The sequence below is a fragment of the Miniopterus natalensis genome, chromosome 7, assembly GCF_054644295.1.
Source record: "Miniopterus natalensis isolate mMinNat1 chromosome 7, mMinNat1.hap1, whole genome shotgun sequence".
In the NCBI taxonomy this organism is placed as follows: Eukaryota; Metazoa; Chordata; class Mammalia; order Chiroptera; family Miniopteridae; genus Miniopterus; species Miniopterus natalensis.
The window spans coordinates 82,662,138-82,682,930 of NC_142087.1; the positions used below are offsets into that span (position 1 = coordinate 82,662,138).

Sequence of the window (20,793 nt, forward strand, 5' to 3'; positions counted from 1 at the left end):
ATGGGCTGGGAGATTTGCAGGGCGGAGCACCCCTCCTCCGGCTCCCTGAGAGGCGGCTGCTTTGGCTCAAGAAAGGCTGGGAGACAAAGAGGTGAAGTCAGGCAGGCCCATGAGGTGGCCTTTCTTTCCACCCTGTTGCTATGATAAGCAGCCCCAGCTACACGCTTGCTATCCTCCCAGGGATTGGTGGTTTATGACCAGTTGGCAGAGCCTTGGGGCCATAGCCGGAGGAAGAACTGCAGGAAGGGGGTGCCCTGTGGCTATATTAAGGTCCTGACAGCTTCCGGCCCTGAGAGGCAGTCGGTGGTGGTGGTGTGTGTGGGGGCTTAAATTTAGCAGTAACGCCCATGCCCAGAGGTGGGGGCTCAGTCTCCCTCATCCTGGGCACGCCCTTAAAAATTACAAAAAGAGACCGGAGAAACCACTTCTTCCTTTCCTCTTTGTCAAATTCACCCACTCCATCTGTGGGGACCCTGCCCTATTGGCCCACCCTGCTGTGGTCACCTTCAGGAAGCCTCCTTGGGTTGGTCAGTGCCAAGTGCTGCCTCCAATACGGGGGACTCCCAGGGCCGGGGCCCACTGCAGTGTGTGTGGGTTACAGATGGAGAAACTGAGATTCCAACAGAAGCCACTGGGCTCCCTGGTGGCAGCACTGTGCTGTAAGGGTGCTATGCTGTCCCATCCGTGTCTGGGCCCTCATGTGGGCCTTGTTGTGGCCTGGTGCCTCATATCACCTGGCGACTCAGTTTCTCTCATCAGATGGTCCACCCGCTTGGAGAGGGAAGGGCAAACGATGGGGGTGGATAGGGCAGAGCTTCCTCCTGAGGTGGGTGAGGGGAGGTTGGATGAGGAAATGTGACCCCTAACCTCCTTGTGCCTCAGTTTCCTCATTGTGAACAGTCTCCCAGGAAGCCTGTGGGCATGGATACGAGATGGCCATGAGCTCTCTCCACCAGCCGCCTCGCACCTGGTCACCAGGCAGGTGCACCACCCCGCAGGCACTCCCATAGCCCCGCAGCCCTGCTCCCATCTCTCCTGTCCCGTCTGCCTGTGGAAAGTGCTGGTTGTAAGCCACTGGACAGACCTGCCCCTGAGGAATTTCCTCTGCAGCCTGGCACTGGCTGTGTGGGTCCTTCCCTATGCGGCCACTGCAGGATCCCCTGGGAGCTGGTGAGCATGCAGATTCCCAGGTCCCAGGCATCATTGATCTTGCCCCATTCACTGAAGTGCTGCATTTAACTGGCTCCTTGGGGGAGGGTCCTGTGGCAGCTCTGGGAGGCTGGGGATCCCCACTTCATGAAGCTGGAGCGAGGCGGTGGGCAACCTCGGAGGCGTTCTGCTTACGAGAGTCATCCATCCTACAGAAGCCCTTGAGGGCCCCGGCGGGACTCAGAGTGGCCAGTGAGGTACAGCAGACTGGCCCCTGGGACGAATTGCTGAAAGGGATGGTCTGAATGTTGGATTTGTTGGAACTAGTCCAGGAAGTCCCACAGGTGATGGGGACAGAAAGGCAAAATCAAGGTCTTTATTTTACATATCTTCTTATAGCCTCATGTGTCTGTTTTTTTGTAAGACATCATGTGAAAGCTGGGCTGGTTGAACCTCGAGGGACCGCTGCAAGTGAGTTGACATTCTGGACACTGACTCCAGGGAGGACAGACAGGGTGGCCCCGAGGCTGCTCGAGCTCCTAGTCAGCTCACCATATTTAAAAGATTTTTGAGCCCGGCCGGGCATGGCTCAGCAGTTGAGCGTCGACCTAGGATCCAGGCGATCGGGGTTCGATTCCTGGTCAGGGCACATGCCCAGGTTGCGGGCTCGATCAGTGACTCTCATCATTGATGTTTCTCTCTCTCCCTCTCCCTCTCTTTTCCTCTCTCTGAAATCAATAAAGATATATATTTTTTAAAAAGTTTAAAAGATTTTTGAATCAAATTGGGAGTTGGGGGAAAGCAGCTTTCAATTGGAACACTTTACATTAAAAAAAAAAAAAAGTCCAGTTTCTGGCTTCCTTGGAAAAATCAGGAGGTCTTGTTGGTGAAAGTAGCACCCAAATACAGGTGACAGTGGCCCTCTGGCCGGTGTGCCCCACTCCCCTCCATTCCCTGTTGCCTCCCGACATCAAGCTCTTAGTAGCTACCCACCAGCTCCCTTGGGCAGAGCTGTGTCTAGCCAGCAGGACCAACCACTTTACCACCCACCCCGTGAGGGGCTTCTGCAGGAGAAAGGGAGTATGATTGGTAATCCTGCTGGGACAACCGACAAGCCTGGACACGTGCAGCCCGTGAGTCAGAACGGTGCACAGGTACTTCACTCTGCCCATCAGAGACACTCACACACACAGACTCAGCCAGAACAAGGTCCTTTACTGTCCATGATGACAGCGAGGTGAGGGGCTTCCCCTTGGGGTGACGTCCGGCACTGTGCATGACCTCCACACCTGTCCCTGGCGGTGCTGCGCTCAGATGAGCAAAGTCCCCTGTGCTGTGGTGCCATCACTCAACTAGGAAAAATGAAGGACATAGCCTGCAGCCTGGGGGCTCTTTGTCTCCCGTTTTGGCCTGGCCTTGTCCATTCCACTTGTGATCCTGGTTTTACAACAAAAGGTTGAGTTTTTCCATTACTGCAACCTATAAACATGACAGCACTCAGGCCGGCGGTGGCTCCCTGGTCAGTGTGGTACAGAGCCTTATGCAGCTCTGTGTGTTGGGGGGGCTCGAGCCCATCCCCATAGCCTTCCTCCTGCGCTGGGGCCTGACCGCCATCTGTCCAGGTCTCCCAGCTGTGTGTCGAGGGACACCCAGAGCTTCAGGATCCTGCTGGCTCCTGTCTCTCCTGGTGGGTGGGCCCGGCAGGCTGTCCCCCGTGCTGGAGCAATGCGTTGGGTTGGGTGGGTGACTAGGCCAAGGCCAGGGCACACCAGGCCTCCTGGCGCAAGGCCCCTCCGAGGCCAGCCTGGGAGCCCAGGGCCATGGAGGGGAGGGCGAAGTCCTCGGGCTCAAATTTGAACTCCAAGTGGCTGGAGGCCAGGGAGTCATCAGCCTGGCTGGAGGCCTGCAGGGAGGACAAGGGTTCCGTGAAAATGGGGGAACGCAGGCCACCTCACATAAGGTCATGGGGTTGGGAGACTTCATCCTAAGGGATTCACTCCTGGAATGGGGAGGGGGCCCCTTGTGAATGTCAACGTGATAACACATGCAGAGCTCTCAGCCCACATCTGCCTCAGGTCGGCTCTCGGCACCGATGACCAACTGTGTGCCCGGCCCTGAGCTCCCGGAAAGGCCTGCAGGGGCTCCGACCTAGCCAGGGAGTCAGGTGCCTGAGGAGGTGCCTGGGAGCTGCTTGCCTTACCTGGGAGGTGACACTGGGCCCAGCGCAAGTAGGGGATGCCAGGCTGGGCTTGGGTTTCAGAGTGGCAGCTGAGCTCTCAGGTTTGGGGACAGAGGATGGCTGGGAGGCTGTGGTATTCCCTGTGCACCCTGGGAGGAAAGGTGGGACTTTTATAGAAGCTGTCACACGGGGTGTATCTTCTTCAGTCCCTCCTGCCTCCCGGCTGGGTGAGCTCAGGCCACCTAGCCTTTCCCCCAACCAGAGCCGTCCCAGAATGGGTGTGGGGATTTATACTTCAGGGGGACAATGCTTCCACCAAACATGTAAATCTCTAATGGTGGAATGTGAGACGCTCAGTGGGACTCCACAGGAAGACCATGAGCCCCACTGGAGGGGCTGGGGGCGATTCTAGTGGCTGGGGGTCCAGGCTCCCTCCCGGCATCCTGGTGGGCCCTGGCCCTGCACCTGAGGAGCCCTTGGTCTTGGTGACATTCTTAGGCTTCCGTTTCCGAGTCTGGATGCTTTCCTTCTTCATTGCCAGGGGCCGGGGCACCTGGCAGAGACATGCAGGGTGGGTGGTGGGTCCCTCTCCCTGCTCACCTCTGGGGCCCCCGGTATGGCCCTCTGCCCTGATCTAAGTCCTGCACAGCCAGTCACTCCTGGGGCCGGCATGTCCTCAGCCCTGCTGGGTGAGCTGCTGCCCGTGTTGGGACTTTCTTCCAGGCCAGATGGAGGAGCTCTCCCACCCCAGCCTCCGGAGCTATCGGGGCCAGGGGGGCCACGGGGGTGCAGAGGCACTGCTAGTGTCCAGCTTCTGTCCCCCGGGTGAAAGGCTGTGAGCAAGCCACAGTGACATGATGAGCCTCAGTGAGCCCACCCGCACAATGGGCCTGAAAGCAACCGTGTGGGCCCACCCGTGTAACACGTCAGCCCCAGCCCACCCCTGCCTTGTTCCTCCCTCACCCCCTGGTCCCTCAGTGGCAGGAGGGTTGGTCAAGTGACCCCACTCACCCCATGCAGCTTTGTGTAGAGCCCACAGGCGTTGCACACGGGCTCGCCGTCTGCATTGCGCCGCCACAGCGTGGTGGTGGTCGTGCGGCAGTTGGTGCAGCAGAGGCCGGCGCGGCGGGTGGAGGACTGTGGGTGGGGAGGCCAGTGTGACCTGGTGCTGGGGCCCCAAGGCTCGGGGCTGCCGGACTGGGCACAGCCGGAGGAGGGGCATGGAAATGGACTCAGACTGACTGGCAGCCAGGTCCGGGCCCACGTGGGTTGCGAAGGTGGTGTGAGGCTGTCCTGACTCCATGCCCCGTGAGCCAGGCACAGGTCACTTCAGCTTAGGGCTTCAGTTTCCCCATCGGTGAAATGGGGGTGATACCAGACCCACCACAGGCCTGTTGTGGGGCTAGAATCTCATGAAGACCCTGTATTTCTATGATGGGGGTGGCACCTCTGGAGGTCAGGCCCCAAGCTGGACAGTTGGGGACCTGCCTCCCAGGACCCGGGACTCAGCACGGGCGCAACTCAATAGCTCTCTACTGGACAGTGGGCCGAAGGCACTGGTTCCACTGCACCTCAGGTCAGAGCAAGATGGAGCCCATTGGAACCTTCCAGAGGCCTGCCCCCCTTTCACGCCTCTTGGCAGAGCTGACCCCTAATCCTGCAGGTCCACATCCGACGGGAGACCCCAACTCTCCCTGTACTTGGGTGCCTGGCGAGGCCCAGACAACACTAACTCCAGGATCCTGAGAGAGCAGGCTGTTTGAATCTCAGGAGCGGGGACCTAATGGGGACAGAGAGATCTGAAGGGCCCTCCCATCAGCTCAGGATCTCCTGGCTCCCAGAGCCCAGTCTCTCCTCTCTCAGCATGGATTCTGCCTGACTCACATTTTGGTGTTTGGAAGGAGTCTTGTCACCCACATCCTGGGAGCTGCAGATGCCCTGTGCCAGGCCCAGGGTTCCCCAAGGTATCTCAGACCCAAAGCCCTTCCCTGCATCTCAGAAACATCGCCTGCTGGTGGCACCACCCCTCCCCAGCTACCTGTCCCCAGACTTTGTCCTTGGGGTGCTGCTCTCTCCTCATCTCAACCCCTGCCTTCGGAAACCTCTGAACTAGTCCTGTCCTTTCCTTCGTTTGCACTGCCTCTGCCTGGTCCAGGTTCCCGGGCCCCTCGCCTGGACCACAGTGACGCAGGGTGCCGAACCTGTCCTCCCCAAGTCAGCCAGGGTGAGCCTAGGCCACATCAGTTACAGAAGCCCATGAGGCCCCCACACTCAAAATTGTCCCAAGGAGGTATGTCCCCTCCTTGGTGTTGTCCAGCCCAGGACCCAGGCCAAGGGCAATTAAGAGGCTGCCAAACCAAGCCACGAAGGGAACCAGACCTGGGTTAGGGGTCAGCAGACAGGGGCCAGCCTCAGTTTCCCCATCTGTCAGCAGTCTCGAGGTTCCTTCCTTTTGCAATGACTGAGGGTAGCCAGCCTGCTGACCACCCACTTCTCCGAAGCTGTGGTCAGAAGTCAAGGGCACAGGCCTGCCCCCTGTGAGTGGCCTGGGACGGGGAGTTGGGACCTGTCTGAAGCCTCCGCACCAGGCACCAGCCGTTCCCAAGAAGACTCAGGCCCTGAAAGTGACTCTCCACAGGAAGTCTGTGGCCACAGCCTGACCGTGCCTAGACAGCAGTTGGTTTACTGGACACGAGGGTCTCGCCCTGCCCTGCCCCTCCCTTCTATCTGCCCTTCAGTGCTGGGAGCTGTGCCCACAGAGGGTGCCCCGAGTGCAGAATCCGTACACGTGGAAAACAGCCCCCCAAAGCATGCAGACCCAGGCCCCTCTATCCCAAGGGTACAAGGGGACACCTGGAAGCCGCATCTGAATCTTATATAGTGAGCACAAATCCAAGTTAAGAAACTGGAGATTAAATTAAAATTAAGAAAATGGGGGAAAACAATCCAAAGTGGTTGCTCATTGATCTTGCCCTCTCCCTTCACCAGACTCGTTTCACAAAGGGGAAACTGAGGCTCAGAGGCTTTGAGGGGCTGCCTCCTTGGGCAGGACATGCTGCGGGGACACGTCCCAGGCCTCCATGTGCCTGCCTCACAGCGGGCCCAGCCGCTAGGTGGCCACTTTCAGGTACCTCTCCGCCAGGCCTCTTCAATGCAGCTGATTTTCTGTTTTGGTTTGAAAATGAAGTGAAACTTCAAAGGCTATGGCTGCAGCAGAGCCATTTGAGCTCTGGGACATCCAAGTAAACCAGGGAGGGGGCAGCACAGAGGAGAGGCACCCATGGTGGTGACAGAGCAGGGACAGGGAAGGGCTCCGAGGGGGGGACACTGGGAAGGAGGGAAGCCTGTAGGTCACAAGTGCCACAGCCATGAAAAATGGCTTCGATTTCAAACAGGTCCCCAGACATCTTGGAAGGAGAGAAATACGTGGGCACATTTAACATGATAAAGCGAGTGTCTGTTGTTCAGGGCAAACTTCTGGGGACGAGAGTCTATGAGGCAGGGCTGTGCTGGAAGGAACACCCGTCTGGTGAGCAGTCAGAACCCCAGTCAGGGTTTGATTTCCTTAGCGAAGGATGCTGGGCGCCCACTGGCCACTTCCCAGAGCTGGCCACCTATGGCCAATGAGCCTACAGTCCCTGACCTTGGCTGCCGGCTCCAATGTTGGGGGGGGGGGGTTGGGGCTGCAGAGCACCTGGCCCTAGAAGCAGGCAGATGGGGAGGCCCACGGGGATGGGGTGGCCCACAGGGATGGGGAACCACCACAACCATCCGCCCTGTGTGTCTGCACTGACGAAGACCTCAGGTCAAAGGTGTACCCCCAGCCTGCAAATGACTAAGGAGGCACATGGGAAGCAAAGGGCAACACAGATATGAGCCTGCAGGGAGGGGGACCTGCTTGTTATTGTCACATTCCTGTATTCTCGGTGACAACATTCTAGGGCGTTTATAATAATTTAAAAGAAGGTTAGGACAAGTTCTTCCTGAGGAGGCCCTTCCAGGTCTGGCCACACACAGGAACAGTGAGGCATTGGAGTAGGAACAAGTCTGAGACCACCAGCCCAGCCCCACCATGGCCAGAGCCATGTGGCCCAAGCTCTGGTCTCAGGACCCTCTATGAGTCTTGGGGCTTCCACGCCAGCCTGGTCCTGCCAGGGCTGGCTGCAGGGCAAGCATTGGGGCCGCCCTCCCTGAATGCCAGGTGGGAACCCCAAAGCAAGTCAGAGTGAACCCCTAAGATTCTGCTTGGGGAGAGACAGGGAAGTCCCCTGCCCTACTCAGTAAACACTTACTGGGCGTGTTCCATGCTCAGGTCTGCGTGGGCCTGGACACAGGTGACCAGACTGTCCACCCTCTGTAGCCTGTAGCCTTGGGGAGATGAGTCATGCAAGGTCCTCTATCTTATTAAGCATCTTAAATACTCTGTGTCCCCCAGCCCAGCAAACAGAGGCCAAGTGCCCATACTCAGCCTGCCCACAGAGCCGGCCAAAGCCAAACTGCCTTGCCAAGCTGTTTGACTTAACCTTTATCACAGCATGAGGACAGTTCCCGAATTCATCTTCCAGGGGCTTGGGCCAGGAGACCAAGGACAGGGCAGGGGGCTCAGCACGAGGTGGGACACATGGGACCCTGAGGTGGGCGGTCCTGGTCTGTGTCCAGGGCTTGCCGAGAGCAGGCTGTGTGCCCAGGGACGCTGCTCAGTGTCTCTGAGTTCCGAGCTTACCCTCTGGCTGTCATGAGGATGAACGTCTCAATGCTTCAAGAGCAGCCTTGTCTGCATACCCAAGTCAGGGATTTTCTGCTGGGAGGTAAGCCCACAAAGGGTGGGGACACCTTCTTGTCCCGATGACCAGTGTGTCTTTGGCACCCAGTTCGGCACCCAGTTTGGCACAGGGAGAATGAACAGAGCCGGAGGAGGGGTTGGCCTGCTCCTTGGGGTCAGGGGGTCTGGGTTGCAGCCCCCAGGACCCTTCTCCTCTTAGCCTTAGTTTCCCCATCAGTGAGCGAATATACCAGATACTGGCTGGTACGGCACACCAGGGGGTGGGGGTCATGAACGCAGGGGCAGAGACAACAGTGTGGGGTGATGTGGACTCTAAGGGACGCCCTCTCTTTGAGAGGCACAGTGTGGGTGGAGGAAAGTTGGGGGACCCACAGATCCCCAACTCCAGGCCAGAACAGAGGGAGAAAACAGCAGCTGCCTTGGACCTGCCTGACCTGGTGAGCCCTGCTTCCCACCTGCCCAGTCTGGGGCTCAGAGGGTGGCCCAGTGCTCCCATAGTGGGGGCTTCAGTTTCCAATAAAGGCCTGCAGCTAAGCCTCCCCTCCCCCGCCAGCCCAGAATGACAATGGTGCAGGCTGGCTGGGCCACCCTACAGTGTCAGCCAGGGACCGGCTCCCCTCCACCCCCATCAGGGCCTGCCACCACAACCGACCAGAACCAGCCAGATGACTGATGCTGACAGGACTCATACCAGCCTTAGACCAGAAGGCTGGGCACCCCCAGCACTGTACCCCCCGCCCAGACCTTGGCAGGAGCCGCTGTGGCCTTGCTACCTTAGCCAGCTCTAAAACCAAACAGGCCCTTCTACTTGCTTAAAAATTACGTGAACATCCAATGCATAGAGCAAAGTAACTATACCTTCAAACAGCTTCTGGGTTCTCTGCCCCACCTGGGGCAAAAGTCAGGTTCCCAGTCTCCAACTCCCACCCAGACGCCCAACAGAAGGAACCAAAAGTGGAAACAAGTTTTGCCCGGGGAACAAACAGCCAACAGCCGCAGGCCTGGTCTGGTCCCATCCCTGCAGGGTCGGGTAGAAAGTGCTCCCCAACGGGGCAGCGGGGCAGCGGGGCAGCGGACCCAACGCTCCTCCTGTGTCCTCTAACACAGCACCCACCCAGCAACCACCTTCCCCTCCAGCCCCAGCTCCAGCCCCAGCCCCAGCCCCTGCCAGATCCCCTGCGCACCCACCAACTAGCCAGGCAAGAAACTTGTCACCCAGTCGCCTTCAAAGCCACAGGACTGAGCCCGCAGCAGGCAGTCCCGGACCAGACTGGGAGCCCAGCAGATCTCAAGCTCAGGGAGACGGCCTTCTGTACTTCCCTGCCACGCAGGACGTGGGCGCTGCCGGGCTGGGTCCCAGGACCGCAGCCTCACTCACACTCACCAGGCGCTTCTGGGGCCGCACGAGCGGCCGGTTGACTCCGTTCATCTTGTGGTAGAGGCCGCAGGCGTTGCACAGGTAGTGGCCGGTGCCATCTCGGCGCCACAGTGGCGTGGACAGAGCCCCACAGTTGACGCACTCTCGCCCCTCGCCAGGGAACTCCTCCGAGAAGTCAGGCACTGCGGGCACAGGCAGCTCCTGGGACAGGCTCTGTCCCTCGAGCCTGGGCGTCTGCAGCACATTTTCCTTTTTGTTTGTTTTTTTGGGGGCCTTAAAATTACCTTATTGCAAAATATATTTTATCTAATTTTAAATTTACATTCACTAAAGTTTGTGAAAACTTTAATTTAAAACACTCCTTAGGGTTGGTTTTTATAAGGTGGGGGAGGTTTCATAAATTAAACCTCCGGCAGGAAAACAGGGACTGCCCCCCACCCCCTCACTAGGGTCTGTCATCTGGGCCCCTGGGGAGGCAGCAGCGTCTACACTGGAGAGGGAGGAGGTGGAAGGGCCTTGTGGTCTGCGAGCAGAGAGAATCCCAAGGGGCCAGACCTCCGGATCCACAAGGACCAGGGACCGGTCAGCTTTGCTGTGGTCGCAACCACCGGAGGCAGCTCAGCTCGGCCTCCATGGGGCACTGGGCACTGAGCGGTGCATACAGGGCCCTGGGGCCCTCCAGGGGGGCCAGGCACTGGCAACAAGAGGTCGAGAGGTTGAGAGGGCAGTCAGGCCAGGTAGGAGCGGGGTGGGGATCCATCGTCCCTGCCAGGGTGGGCAAGGAGGAAAAGCAACCCGCCCCTGAAGAGGAGCCAGTGGGGCCAGAAGGCTGGTCTAGGCTGAGGCTGTGCAGCCTCAACCGCTGGAGGGACGGCCCTAGGGGGTCCTGGAGGGCAGCAGGCAGAGGCCTGGGTTTTGTTTGGGCCAGGGGGTGAGAAAGTGTCAGTGGCCCTGACTCTGCAGGAACAGGGTGGAGCGTTCTCGGCTTTATGGGCCTGGAATCCGATGATCCCAACTCAAAGCCTGGGAGGCACCGGAATCGGGTCTCAGATTAGACCATGTAAACATTCTTGAGCCCTCAAAGCGGCAGCCCACTTAAATAAGCCGGAGTTTTGAACTTTATAAAATCACTTCCAAAACTTTTCATAAAGACGGGTAACATGTAGGCTCAAAATTGGCACCATCCAGAATGTTGGGTTTGGGTGAAGGAGAGAGAAACAGGTACTTTCTTCTAACGCGTAAGAATTCGGGACACAGGGCTCTCATCTCGGGGTGGGTGAGGCTGTGGTGGAGGCCGCATGTCCCGGGTGCTGGCCTGCCCCCCGGGGTGCCACCTGGCCAGGAAAGCTCTGCACTTCGTGGGGGCGGGCTGCGCGCCCTCCTGGCCAGGACCCAGCGGGCTGCCCCCGCCCCGCACTCACCCAAGGTGGCTCTGCGGCCAGGGAGGCCGGCCTGGCGGCCCTGCAGGCTGTGCAGAACGCCGCCCTCGAAGGGTGCGCAGGCCCAGGACGGGGCCGCCTCGCTGCTCACGTAGGCCGGGTACGCGGCGGGGTACGGGGCGCCCGCGGGCCGCCCGAGCGCGGCCTGGTACTGCTCCCGCGCCAGCAGCGCGCCCCGGTAGGCGCCGCCGTCCCCGCCCCGCGCGCCGCCAGCGCCGCCGGGCCCCGGGGGGCTGTGCGGGCAGAAGGCGGCGGCCCCGGCCGGCGGAGCGGCGGGTGGGTGCGCGCTGCCCGAGCCGAAGGCCGAGGCGTCCGCCGAGGCCGCGTGCGCCCACCCGGGGTGCGCGGCGGGCTGCGGGCCCGGCTCCCGCGGCGGCAGGTAGGGCAGCGCGGAGGGGGCGCGCGCGGGAGGCACGAACACCGGCGGGCCGGCTCCCGGCGCGCGCAGGAAAGCGCCCGCGTCGGCGCAGGCGGCCTGGCCGGGGCCCGGGGCCAGCGCCAGGCTCTGGTACATCTCCCCCGACGGGCCTCGGCCTGAGCCGAAGAGGGGCAGATGCTGAGGGCGCGGCCGCGTGCGCCCAGCCGCCGCGCGCTCGTGCCCGCAGGTGCTGCCCCGGGCCGCGCCCCCCGGCCCGCGCGTCGGGGGCGGCCGTCCGGCGGTCAGGTCGGCGTCGGGCGCCTCGCCGCTGGGACCCCGAGCTCGCTCCTCGCTGCCTGGGCCTCCGAGGTTCGCAGGGTGGGCTCCGCGTGGGCTGAGAAAAAGTGAGCCGGCACGTCCCCGGTCCGCGGGTGCGGGGCCGGGCGCTGGGGCCCCCGGGGAGGGTCGCGCGCCAGGGGCCCGGCTGGGGCACTCACTGCCCGCCGCGAGGACCCGAGGGCGCGGGGTCGTCTCGGGCCAGCGACGCGCAGTCTGCAGACTGCGATCCAGAGGCCCAGCGGCTCCGCCGGGAATCCCGGGCGCTCCGGCCGCCCCGCCCCGCCCCGCGGCCCGCGCACCGCCCCTTCCCTCCCCGCGCCCTCGCTCCCTCCCGGGTCAGCGCCGGGGCCGCGGCCACCGTGCACGTGACGCGGGCGGGCCCGGCCCGAGGGGTCCGCGGGAAAGGCCACTAGGGCGCGGCGCTGGGCGCCCGGGTGGACGGGGCGCGGAGCCGACCCCGAACTTGCTGGGGTGCGGGGCAGACTAGCGGATCTCCACCCCTCCTTCCTCGGGTTCCGCGAGGCTGGCCAGGTGTATGCTTACGTGTCTGTGGACGAGCCCGTGACCCCGGCCCCTGCGCTCACAGACTCGAGCTGGGGCGCCCGATATTGCGCCCCTGGACCCCGGACCCAGCGCAGGGATCCGGTTTCCCGGGGACGCCGCCGCAGTGCCCCTGGCCTTGAGCCGGGTGTAGGATGGGCGCTGCAGGCGTGGAATCCCGCGGGCGTCCCGCGGCTCCCGCACTTTCTAACCCAGCAGGGCAACTGCCTAGAGCGTCCCCAGCTGGGGGGCTTGGGGAGGGGGGTGGCAGGCCCATTTGGATGCAACCCCGCTTCTGCAAGGTCCCGACCCAGCTTCTCTCCCCCTCTCCCCCTAGGCGGGACTTCCACTCGCTTGCCTTCCGGGGGCGCGGGTCATGGAGTGGCGGCGGAGTGGCCGAGGGCCTCCCACGCAGCTGCGCCGACGGACAGCCCAGCCTCCCTGCCCGCAGGCTCTGGGAGGGGGCGGCGCGCAGCAGGCCGCCTGGGCCACGCTCGTCTGTGGCGCTTTCCGTCTGCAGAAACGGGCCCTCCACTCACCGTCCTGGGTGCAGAGGACTCTGCCTGGGACCAGGGTTACCATGCGCTAGACACCCTGGTGCTGGGGAGGGGTGGGCCTGTGGAGGGACGGGGTGGTCCTGTTCACTTCTCCAGGACAGCGGACAGATAGAGAGGAGTGTCCTGTAAGGTGGCAAACAGGGTCCCCATTCGCACCCTGGGCCAGGGATCCCACAGAAGGTCCCATGGCAGGCTGCAGGCTCTTCATGAGCCTCGGCATGTGCCATTGGGGAGGGGAGCAGGGGGCTTCAGCGCTCCCAGCGCCCCCACCTCCAGTCACCCCATCCTCTCTCGCCCCAGGATGCTGAGTGGGGCTCTGTGTTCCCACTCTGCCTGCTCGCTCTTCTTGGGACTTCCCACCTCTGGACTTCACCATCAGATCCCCCGCTTTCTCTCTTTTTGCATTGCACCTGGGGCGAGGGTGGAGAGGTGTCCTCTGCTCCCTGCTGCTCAGGGTCCTGGGAACTTGCTGAGACAGGGGCCCTGCTAGGCTCCAGGGTGTTCTCCACCCCCTCAGCCAAGAAGCTGAGCCAGGATGGCAAGACCCCAGGACAGGGAAGCCTTTGAACTGCTCTCTGCCCTGCCCCCCGCCCCCAGGCCCTCAGAGCCCAGGTGACCCAGATGCAACAGGAAGATGCCACTGAGCCAGCACAGAGGTGGGGGGATGGGGGTGGGGTTATTGAGAAGTTAAAAAGTGGAAACTCAATTGGCTGGGGCTGAGGCACACCCCCCTCCCCCCCCAAAGAAAGATCCAGAGAAAGGAAAGATTGACATGACAGCAAACCTGGGATCCCGGGGAGGGGGAGGAGGGAGATGCGTGGTGAAGGGACTCATATTTTTCACTGGGAATAAAATCCAGCCGGGTCCTTGAATAGCAAATGCCAGCTTGGAGTAGGGCTATGCTTTGCCCCATGGTGTGCCCATTAATTCTCTCATCAATCTCAGGAGGTAAATGGTGTTATTATTCTCATTACAGCTGGGAAACAAAGCACAGAGAGGTTAGCTAAGCTGCCCAAGGTCACACAGCTAATAATTAAACAAGGTTATTAAAACAAACGAAGACTGCAAAACTAGACATAAGGAGGCGACCTCTGGTCACATTTTCTTTATTAACAAATCTCTAAATTAGACGTGTTTTATGTTTACAAAGAAAAGGCTGAGACTATTTCCAGAGGCCAGTATGTGGAGGTGGGAGTGGAGTGGCAGAAGCTGCCTCTAAATCTCTGCCTCAGGGAAGGAGATTCTCTTGAAGGCTCCTCCCAAGCTGCGCCCCACACAGGGTGGTGGGTGTCCAGGGCTGTGCTACTCTCAGTGCCCTGTCCTGTGTACCAGCCCCTGCAAGTGGGATATAAGCTCACCGCCCTGGGGCAGTAGAAGCAGAGGCTCTGCTGGCATTTCCCCACCCCTTCAGGCTGGACACCTTGCCAACCCTCGACAGCCTCCAGGCACAGTGACAGGGTGGGAGGGTTGTTTGTGACAGCGTCTGGACCCCTTCATAGATTCCTCTCTACTAGAACCAGAAAGAGGCATCTCAGCTAAAAGTACAAAGCCAAGGTCCCGCCCCACTCCACCCAACCTTGCCCGGCCTCCCCTGATCCTCCACAAGTCACCGTATGATGCTAAAGGACCCTGTCACCCTTCTGTGGTGCTGCCAGGCTCTGTGGGCCCCTCGGGAGGGAGCCAACTGCCCCAGCCCACTAGGACCGCACTCTCCCTGCTGGTCTGTCCGGCTGCAAGCCTGCCTCTCCCCTTGGCCTTTGCCTGTGCTGCTCCCTAACTCGAGGGCCCTTCCTGTGTCCTTGTCTCTACTTGCTGAACTTGTACACATCCCTCAAGGCCCAGCTTGCAAGGTCCCTTCTTTGTCCCCTCCGTGTACCTCATCACGTTTTGTGGTTAGATGGCCCTAAGTGCTCTGTTCTGCCTCCCCAGCAGATCCTGAGACCTGAGGAAAGCTTTGGGGCGGCAGGTCAGCATGTGAACTCAAAGCAGTCAGACTTCCTTCAGGGCTCTGCTTTGCCACCTCCAGGCTGTGTGACCTTGGGTGAGTTACTTTTCTTTCTGTATCTCCATTCATCTGAAAAGTGGGATTGTTGATGATGTTTGTCCTGCACACTGGCTTTTGGGAGGATTCGTGAACGGGAGACACGGGGCCTTATACACAGCCTGCACTGTGGGTGACCCAGCCGGGGCCTCGAGTTGACTGCTGAGTCCGAGGGGGGCTGTATCATTTATGTAACCCAATCTGCTTTCAAAGCCTCTTGCTGACGTTGGACAGCGTTACAGCTGCCAGGCCCTCGCCGGCCAGGTCACCAGACAACCCACTTAGAGAGGGGTCCCCTGGGGAGGGACCCAAGGCAAGTTTGTTTTTGGGGAGATGTAATCACGCGAGCTTGTCCCCCCGTTGGCAGGAGTGTGTGGTCAATGTCCTGTCACATGATGGAATATTTATAAACGGCTTCCAGGCCAAGGCGCTCCCCTAAAAGGCTTGCCCACAGGGAGGGCTTGGGGCAGCAGGGACAGGAGACTGGCGGCTGGAGGATGCACAGGGCTGGACCCATCACAGGGGAGGAGAGTGAGCCAGGAGCTCTGACCCCCTCCAGGCCTGAGCTCAGGCAAGGATGGACAGATGAATGGATGGCTGGACAAGGCAGCCCCCTCACGTCTATTAGCTGTAACTTGCTCCCAGCCCGCTGGATGCCTGGGAGCCAGGCTGGGCCGCAGGTAATAAAACTGCCTGACACTGATGCTGGCCTCGGTGATGACCCACTGCCCTGTCAGATCAGCTGCTGGCCTGACCTTGAACGAAATCGAGTAGTTCCTGGGCCCTGTGTAGCTGCAGGCCCCCGATTTTCCCAGAGAAGATAAAAGTGAAAACCACGTGTCACCCTGTGGAATTAGAGCGTCCAACTCAAAAGTGGTGCCCTGCGGGCTTCCAGCCAGAGGGCTTCCCACACCCAGGTGACTTGACTCATCCTTGGGGCCAGGGTTTTACCCAGAGCGGCTCATGGCCAGGATCCTTAATTCCTTCCCTCTGGGCGTTGTTGGCATTGGAAATTCATGGTGCACTGAAAACACACAGTTAGCAGTGAGCAGCAGCCACGGTGCTGGGGGTCTCAGGAGTCCTGTTTGTAATATAACAACTCGCACCTGTCCTGTTAGTGCGGCCATTCACCCAGCCCCCCAGCAGCGTGTGCTGTGGGCCAGCTCAGGCCATCCTGGTGAGGGGGTGGGCGGTGTGGCCTGGGACACAGGGCACCTCTGCAGGATTTCAGGGCCGGTTCACTTTGGAGGTGCCAGGGCCAGTGGCGGCATGGCTCGTACTCAGGGACAGCCCAGGCTTTGGGTGGGCCTTGCCAAGTGCCCAGGGCAGGAACTCTGCTGCTCATCACTCTGCCCTGCCTGTCCCCCCTCCTCTCCTGCCTCCCTCTGTCCTCCAGGGAGGGCCCCAAGGAGGTGCTCGGTCGCCCCATCTCGGATCTGGGTCAGTCCTAGACAACAGGGTCTCCTGAGCGGTGTGAGGATCAGTGAGCCCCAGGCCACTAGGGTCTGAGGAGGGACAGCCCAGGAGCCAGCCTCCCACCCCAGCCTCTGTCGGCAGGACGCCGGGGCTTCCCGGCCAAAAGCAGAAGTTTATCTCACTCTAAATGTACAGCCTCCAGGGCGCTGTCCCGGCATCAGCTGCTCCTGCTGGCTCAGAGGACTTCCCTGAGGATCCAGGGACATTAGAGATTCCCAAGCATCAGAAAGTCTGGACAGGAAAAGGAGGGTGGAGGGCTGGGACGATGCATGCCTTTTGTTTTCATCTTTTAGGTTTTTTGCATTTTCCGTATTTTCCACAATGAGCAAACCCTACACTCCCCAATCAAATGCAGTGGAAGTAAGTCACATTTCATATCATCTGGCTGATGACGCTCTGACACTCCAGTGGTCAGAGGCAGCCTGTGTGGGGCAGTGAGGTGCTTGGGAATCTGGCACATGTCCAGCCTCCCCGCATCTTCAGACTCCTGGACACACCTGTCCACCTGAGCAGAGAGAGGCACAGACAGTGACCTGGACAGTGACTGGAAAGGGCCTCCTGATGGCCCTGTCTGAGCATTGTCATCCGGGGCCCAGGCGCGGGGTACATTTCTGAGGATCTGGGCTGTGTTCTCCCTGGTCCTGGGCTCTGGGTGTAGAGGGCCAAGCCCATGCCTGCACACTTGCACACGTGTGCACATGTGTTTGCACATAGCCATGAGCATGCATGTAGAGGTTTTCCAGGGGAGGGTTTCTCTCCTTTCTGGCTACCTGCAGGAATCAGCAGAATTGGTCCCAAGTCCTCTGCTCCAGTCTGGCCAGTCATTTCTGTGAGCCACAGCCGGGCCCAGAGCAGGAGGTGACTGGCCTGGAGCCCTCACTCCTAGGTGGGCAGCCAGTTAGGACGTTGACCTCCAGATGGACCTCCTTGACCCCCAAAGCTCTTAATGCTTTGTGGGCAGGTCTGGCATTGTGGAAACCTCCTTCCTGGTCACTGGAGACCCTGCATTCCCCAGTGACCAGGAGCTGGGCCAGGCCTGCTGGCATCTCAATGTGGAGGGGCCCCGTGCATTGCCCTGCAGCCCAGGGGCTTGGTGGGCAAGGCAGGGGTTCAGGCAGGCTCGGGGCACTTCACAGACAATGGAGAGCACTCCACACCTGGCTTGGCTGGAAGCTGCTGCCCATTGATGCCCCTGGACACTTGCTGGCATGTGGCCATGCTTAGGGGCCGTTGCAGGACAGTTCTGAGTTTGGAGTTGGGTGTCATCTTGGAGGGGGTCAGGCCCACCTCATCCCCCTTGGGCTCTGTGCCTTGGGTTCTGTTTCTGGGAAGAGGTCTGTTGTGTCTCATGGTGAGTGTCCCAGGCCACCTCCTCCTGAGAGCTTGGTAAATGGATGACCTCTCGGGGAAGCCCTGGGGTATGGGGGCTGGCTGGTCTCTCCTGGGATATGGAGTCATGACCTGATGCATCACTAAGGCTCTGTCACTAATGTGGTGTCTCCTCTGCTGGTTTGGTGTTTTCTGTGGCTCACTCTACTGATCTGGGCGGTGTTGTCAGGAAATGAGAAAATGTGTTGAGCCCCCCAAGACCTATGGCAGCTGGGAAGAGACCAGGGAAGTGATACCACTCTTTGAAAAGTCCCCAAGCCTGGGTGAGCAAGGAGGGAAGACGTCTCGCTGCTGCTGCTGCTGTCCTGGCCACCAAGCCAGAGGAGGTCTCATAGCTCTGTGGTGACCCTATTGACACCCAGTCGGGATGAGACTCAGTTCCTGGGTCCCACACTGCCCAGGCTCACCGGGGAGGTGCCCAGAGGATGAACCATGGGCCAGCAGGCGGGGCCGGCAGGTTGGTGGACTCCCTTCCAGGCTGACCCCGGTAGGCTGCCTGGCTCCAGCCTGGCTCTCGCCGTCCCAGGCTGCGCCTGCCTCTGAGCTGCCCGCCCATTCCTCATATGCGAAGAATTTCCATGCTGCCAACGCAGCTGCAGCTGGAACATGTCTCGATGGATCGCTCATGCGGAGCAGCATCTCAGTTTCATGGGGATGCAGACAGACGGGCCCCGATCCCCTCTCCTGGCTCCGCTTCCTCGTGAGAGAAGATAAGGGGCTTCTGGCATCTGGTGCAAACCCGCCCAGCAGGCAGACAGGGAGGCGCCTGAGGCGGCGCAGACCCTGGGGCAGACCCTTCCTTTCCTCTTCCCTCTGGGGCTGCATCTGAGCCTGAAGGTGCCTGTACCTAGTGACCCACTCCAGCCACCCAGGGGCGACGTGCTCGGAGGCATACCTGGCACACAGCTGCGCTCTTTCCTGGGGGCTGCTGGAGCTGGGCATGGCCAAGGGGAGCACATGTGTTCTCTCCTGACTCTCCCACCAAGTTAGTGACATGCCAGGCCTGGGGACACAGGCTGAGCACGCAGACATGAGTGAGTGTGGGACAGACATGGGGAGACACAGGTAATGAGGAGCTCCCCCAGGATCAGGGCCACTCAGACAGGTCCTGGGAACTCTGACAGAGGCTAAAGAGAAGCCACCTGCCCCTGGCACCTCTGGGAACAGCTGTGTACCCTGCCTGAGACCCCTTCCTGTCTGAGGACATCGAGACCAGAGGCTGCAAACAGACAGTGGTGAGGGATTACCCACTGTGTTTTAAAAATGGGAAAATTTTATATAAAAATCCAGATCTTTTCTCTAGGAAAAAAAGAAATCATAGCCAACTGTGATGACGCATTTCTGCCAGGTCTGAGTTCATCCTTTAGAATGGGCAGGAACATGCCTGGTTGCCACAGACCACACCTCTCCCTATTATCTCACCATTCTCTGCATGATCCCCTCGTGGCCAACCCCTGGTTCACACATTTCATTGAAAGACCAGACCTCCCACAGGGAGGTCACTATTTGCGGGAAGGTCACTTGGGCTGGACTCAGGAGACTGGACCCTCATTACTGACTTTCTGATTGATTTCAGCAGGACCCTGTACCTCCTCTAGCCCCCGTTTCTTCATTCAAATGAGGGACTGATACCTCTGATACCTGTGTCACAGGTGTTCTGAAGCTTGAGTCACAGATATCCACAGTTAAGGGTGGACCCAGAGTCAGCACCTGTTGCTGGCAGGTCCCTCTGTGCACCTGAGTCCCACTGCGACGGGAGAGTTTATGCCTACATAAGCTGGTTCCTGGGTCTGTGCTGCTGAAGGGACCCATAAAATACCCCTTTGAGAGCGACTAGACTAGTTGTAACTTCGGGTCTTTACTTGTTTTCTCAATCATCATATACTACAGAGAGGGATTCATGATAGCTTCAATGTCAACAGACAATCCTGAAGTTGTAGGGTTTGGGGTGACCTGAAGAGCCCTCAGACTCGAGGGGCTGTGCTTAGCCCCTTCTCCAAGGGGACAGACCTCAGGGTCACCCTCTCTGAGCGTTAAAATGTTTAGACAAATGGGAGACTTGGAGAAGGTTTTTTGAAGGAAGATGGTGAGGTTACATAGAGCCCATAAAAAGGGCTCTGGAATTAAGAGAGTGAGGTTGAAACAAAGTGAAATAGGCTTTCAAAAGATGACATTTGGGAGGACTTTTTACCCTAGTCTTTTATTTGCAGTGGGCAGTGTGTTGGGGCTGGGAGAGAGCTGGCATTCAGCATTTTCCAAATGTATTGACCAGGGAGTCCTCTTTTGAGAGGCATTTCCCAGGACTGATGTCCCCTGAATACTCTTTAAGCAATGCTAGACTAAGCAATATGACACGTACAACATTTTTGTTATGCATTTGTGACTTCCATATCTGTCACATCTTCTGCCCTGCTCCCTGCTGTCTGGAGGGGCGGTGTCTTGTTTTTCTCTGTGGGTCTATCAGGGAAGAGGTGCTCACTTACAGAGTAGGGAGTAAGGAGCAGCCCACAGAGACCTTTCTTGGACAAGGAAGTCATGTCTCAGAGCAGGATGGTGGAAGGAATGGGCTCTCCCCCCTTCTGGTACCTTTTCTGGGAAGGGCAGGACCTGTTCACAGGCCAAAGGTGGACAGATGTGCTGGGCTTCCCGAGTTTGTCCACAAGCAACCTCTTTGAGCTCCTTCTGGTTTCTCTCCAAAGACTGTTCACACTTTCCCCACTTATGAGGCTGATAAGTCATGCAGCCAACAGCTGGCAGTGTTAACTCAGTTGGTTTAGGGAGGAGACTATTAATTGTGGAGATAAGCCTGTGAAGTCAGGGCTAGTCCTCCTGCTTGGACAAGAAGCAGCAAAGGCCCTGCTGAGGGCTGCATAGAGTGGAGGGGTGGGGCAGGGGTGTTTGCCCAGCCCTGCTGTGGCATTTTTCTCTGTTGGTTTTGCCCAGGCCTGATAACAGTACCTGCTCTGGCCAGAGCCTTCTCAAGGCTTATCTGGCCAAGTAATGCTCTGGCCTTGGCTGGAGAACACCAGAAGCTTTCTCCCTGCCCCCTTCCTGGCTCCTATGGGCACTTGGGAATAGGCTAGAAGGAGAGACGGGGTGGAATAAATACCCCTCTTCCTCCTGTCACCTTTCTCAATTCAACTTGGGGCCACAGGGGATGGGGCG

General features: G+C 59.4%; 1 protein-coding gene across 1 annotated transcript; it reads right to left on the reverse strand.

The window, feature by feature from the left end:
• Positions 1 to 2,896: 2,896 nt before the first annotated feature.
• On the reverse strand, positions 2,897 to 11,442 carry GATA5 (GATA binding protein 5). The gene is made up of 6 exons (XM_016203016.2): positions 10,911 to 11,442; positions 9,496 to 9,671; positions 4,340 to 4,465; positions 3,794 to 3,881; positions 3,350 to 3,477; positions 2,897 to 3,052 (listed from the first exon to the last, which is right to left on the reverse strand). Exons 1-6 carry the CDS (start codon positions 11,440 to 11,442, stop codon positions 2,897 to 2,899), a joined length of 1,206 nt encoding a protein of 401 aa, XP_016058502.2.
• Positions 11,443 to 20,793: the final 9,351 nt, after the last annotated feature.

Excerpts from the sequence above, each read along its gene's own strand:
- GATA5 (XM_016203016.2), bottom strand. The coding sequence starts at position 11,442 with ATGTACCAGAGCCTGGCGCTGGCCCCGGGCCCCGGCCAGGCCGCCTGC. Across the intron at positions 3,478-3,793 it reads CAAGACCAAGGGCTCCTCAG|GGTGCACAGGGAATACCACA; the intron begins GTGCAGGGCCAG and ends CTTTCCTCCCAG. Across the intron at positions 3,053-3,349 it reads GGCCCAGTGTCACCTCCCAG|GCCTCCAGCCAGGCTGATGA; the intron begins GTAAGGCAAGCA and ends TCCTCCCTGCAG.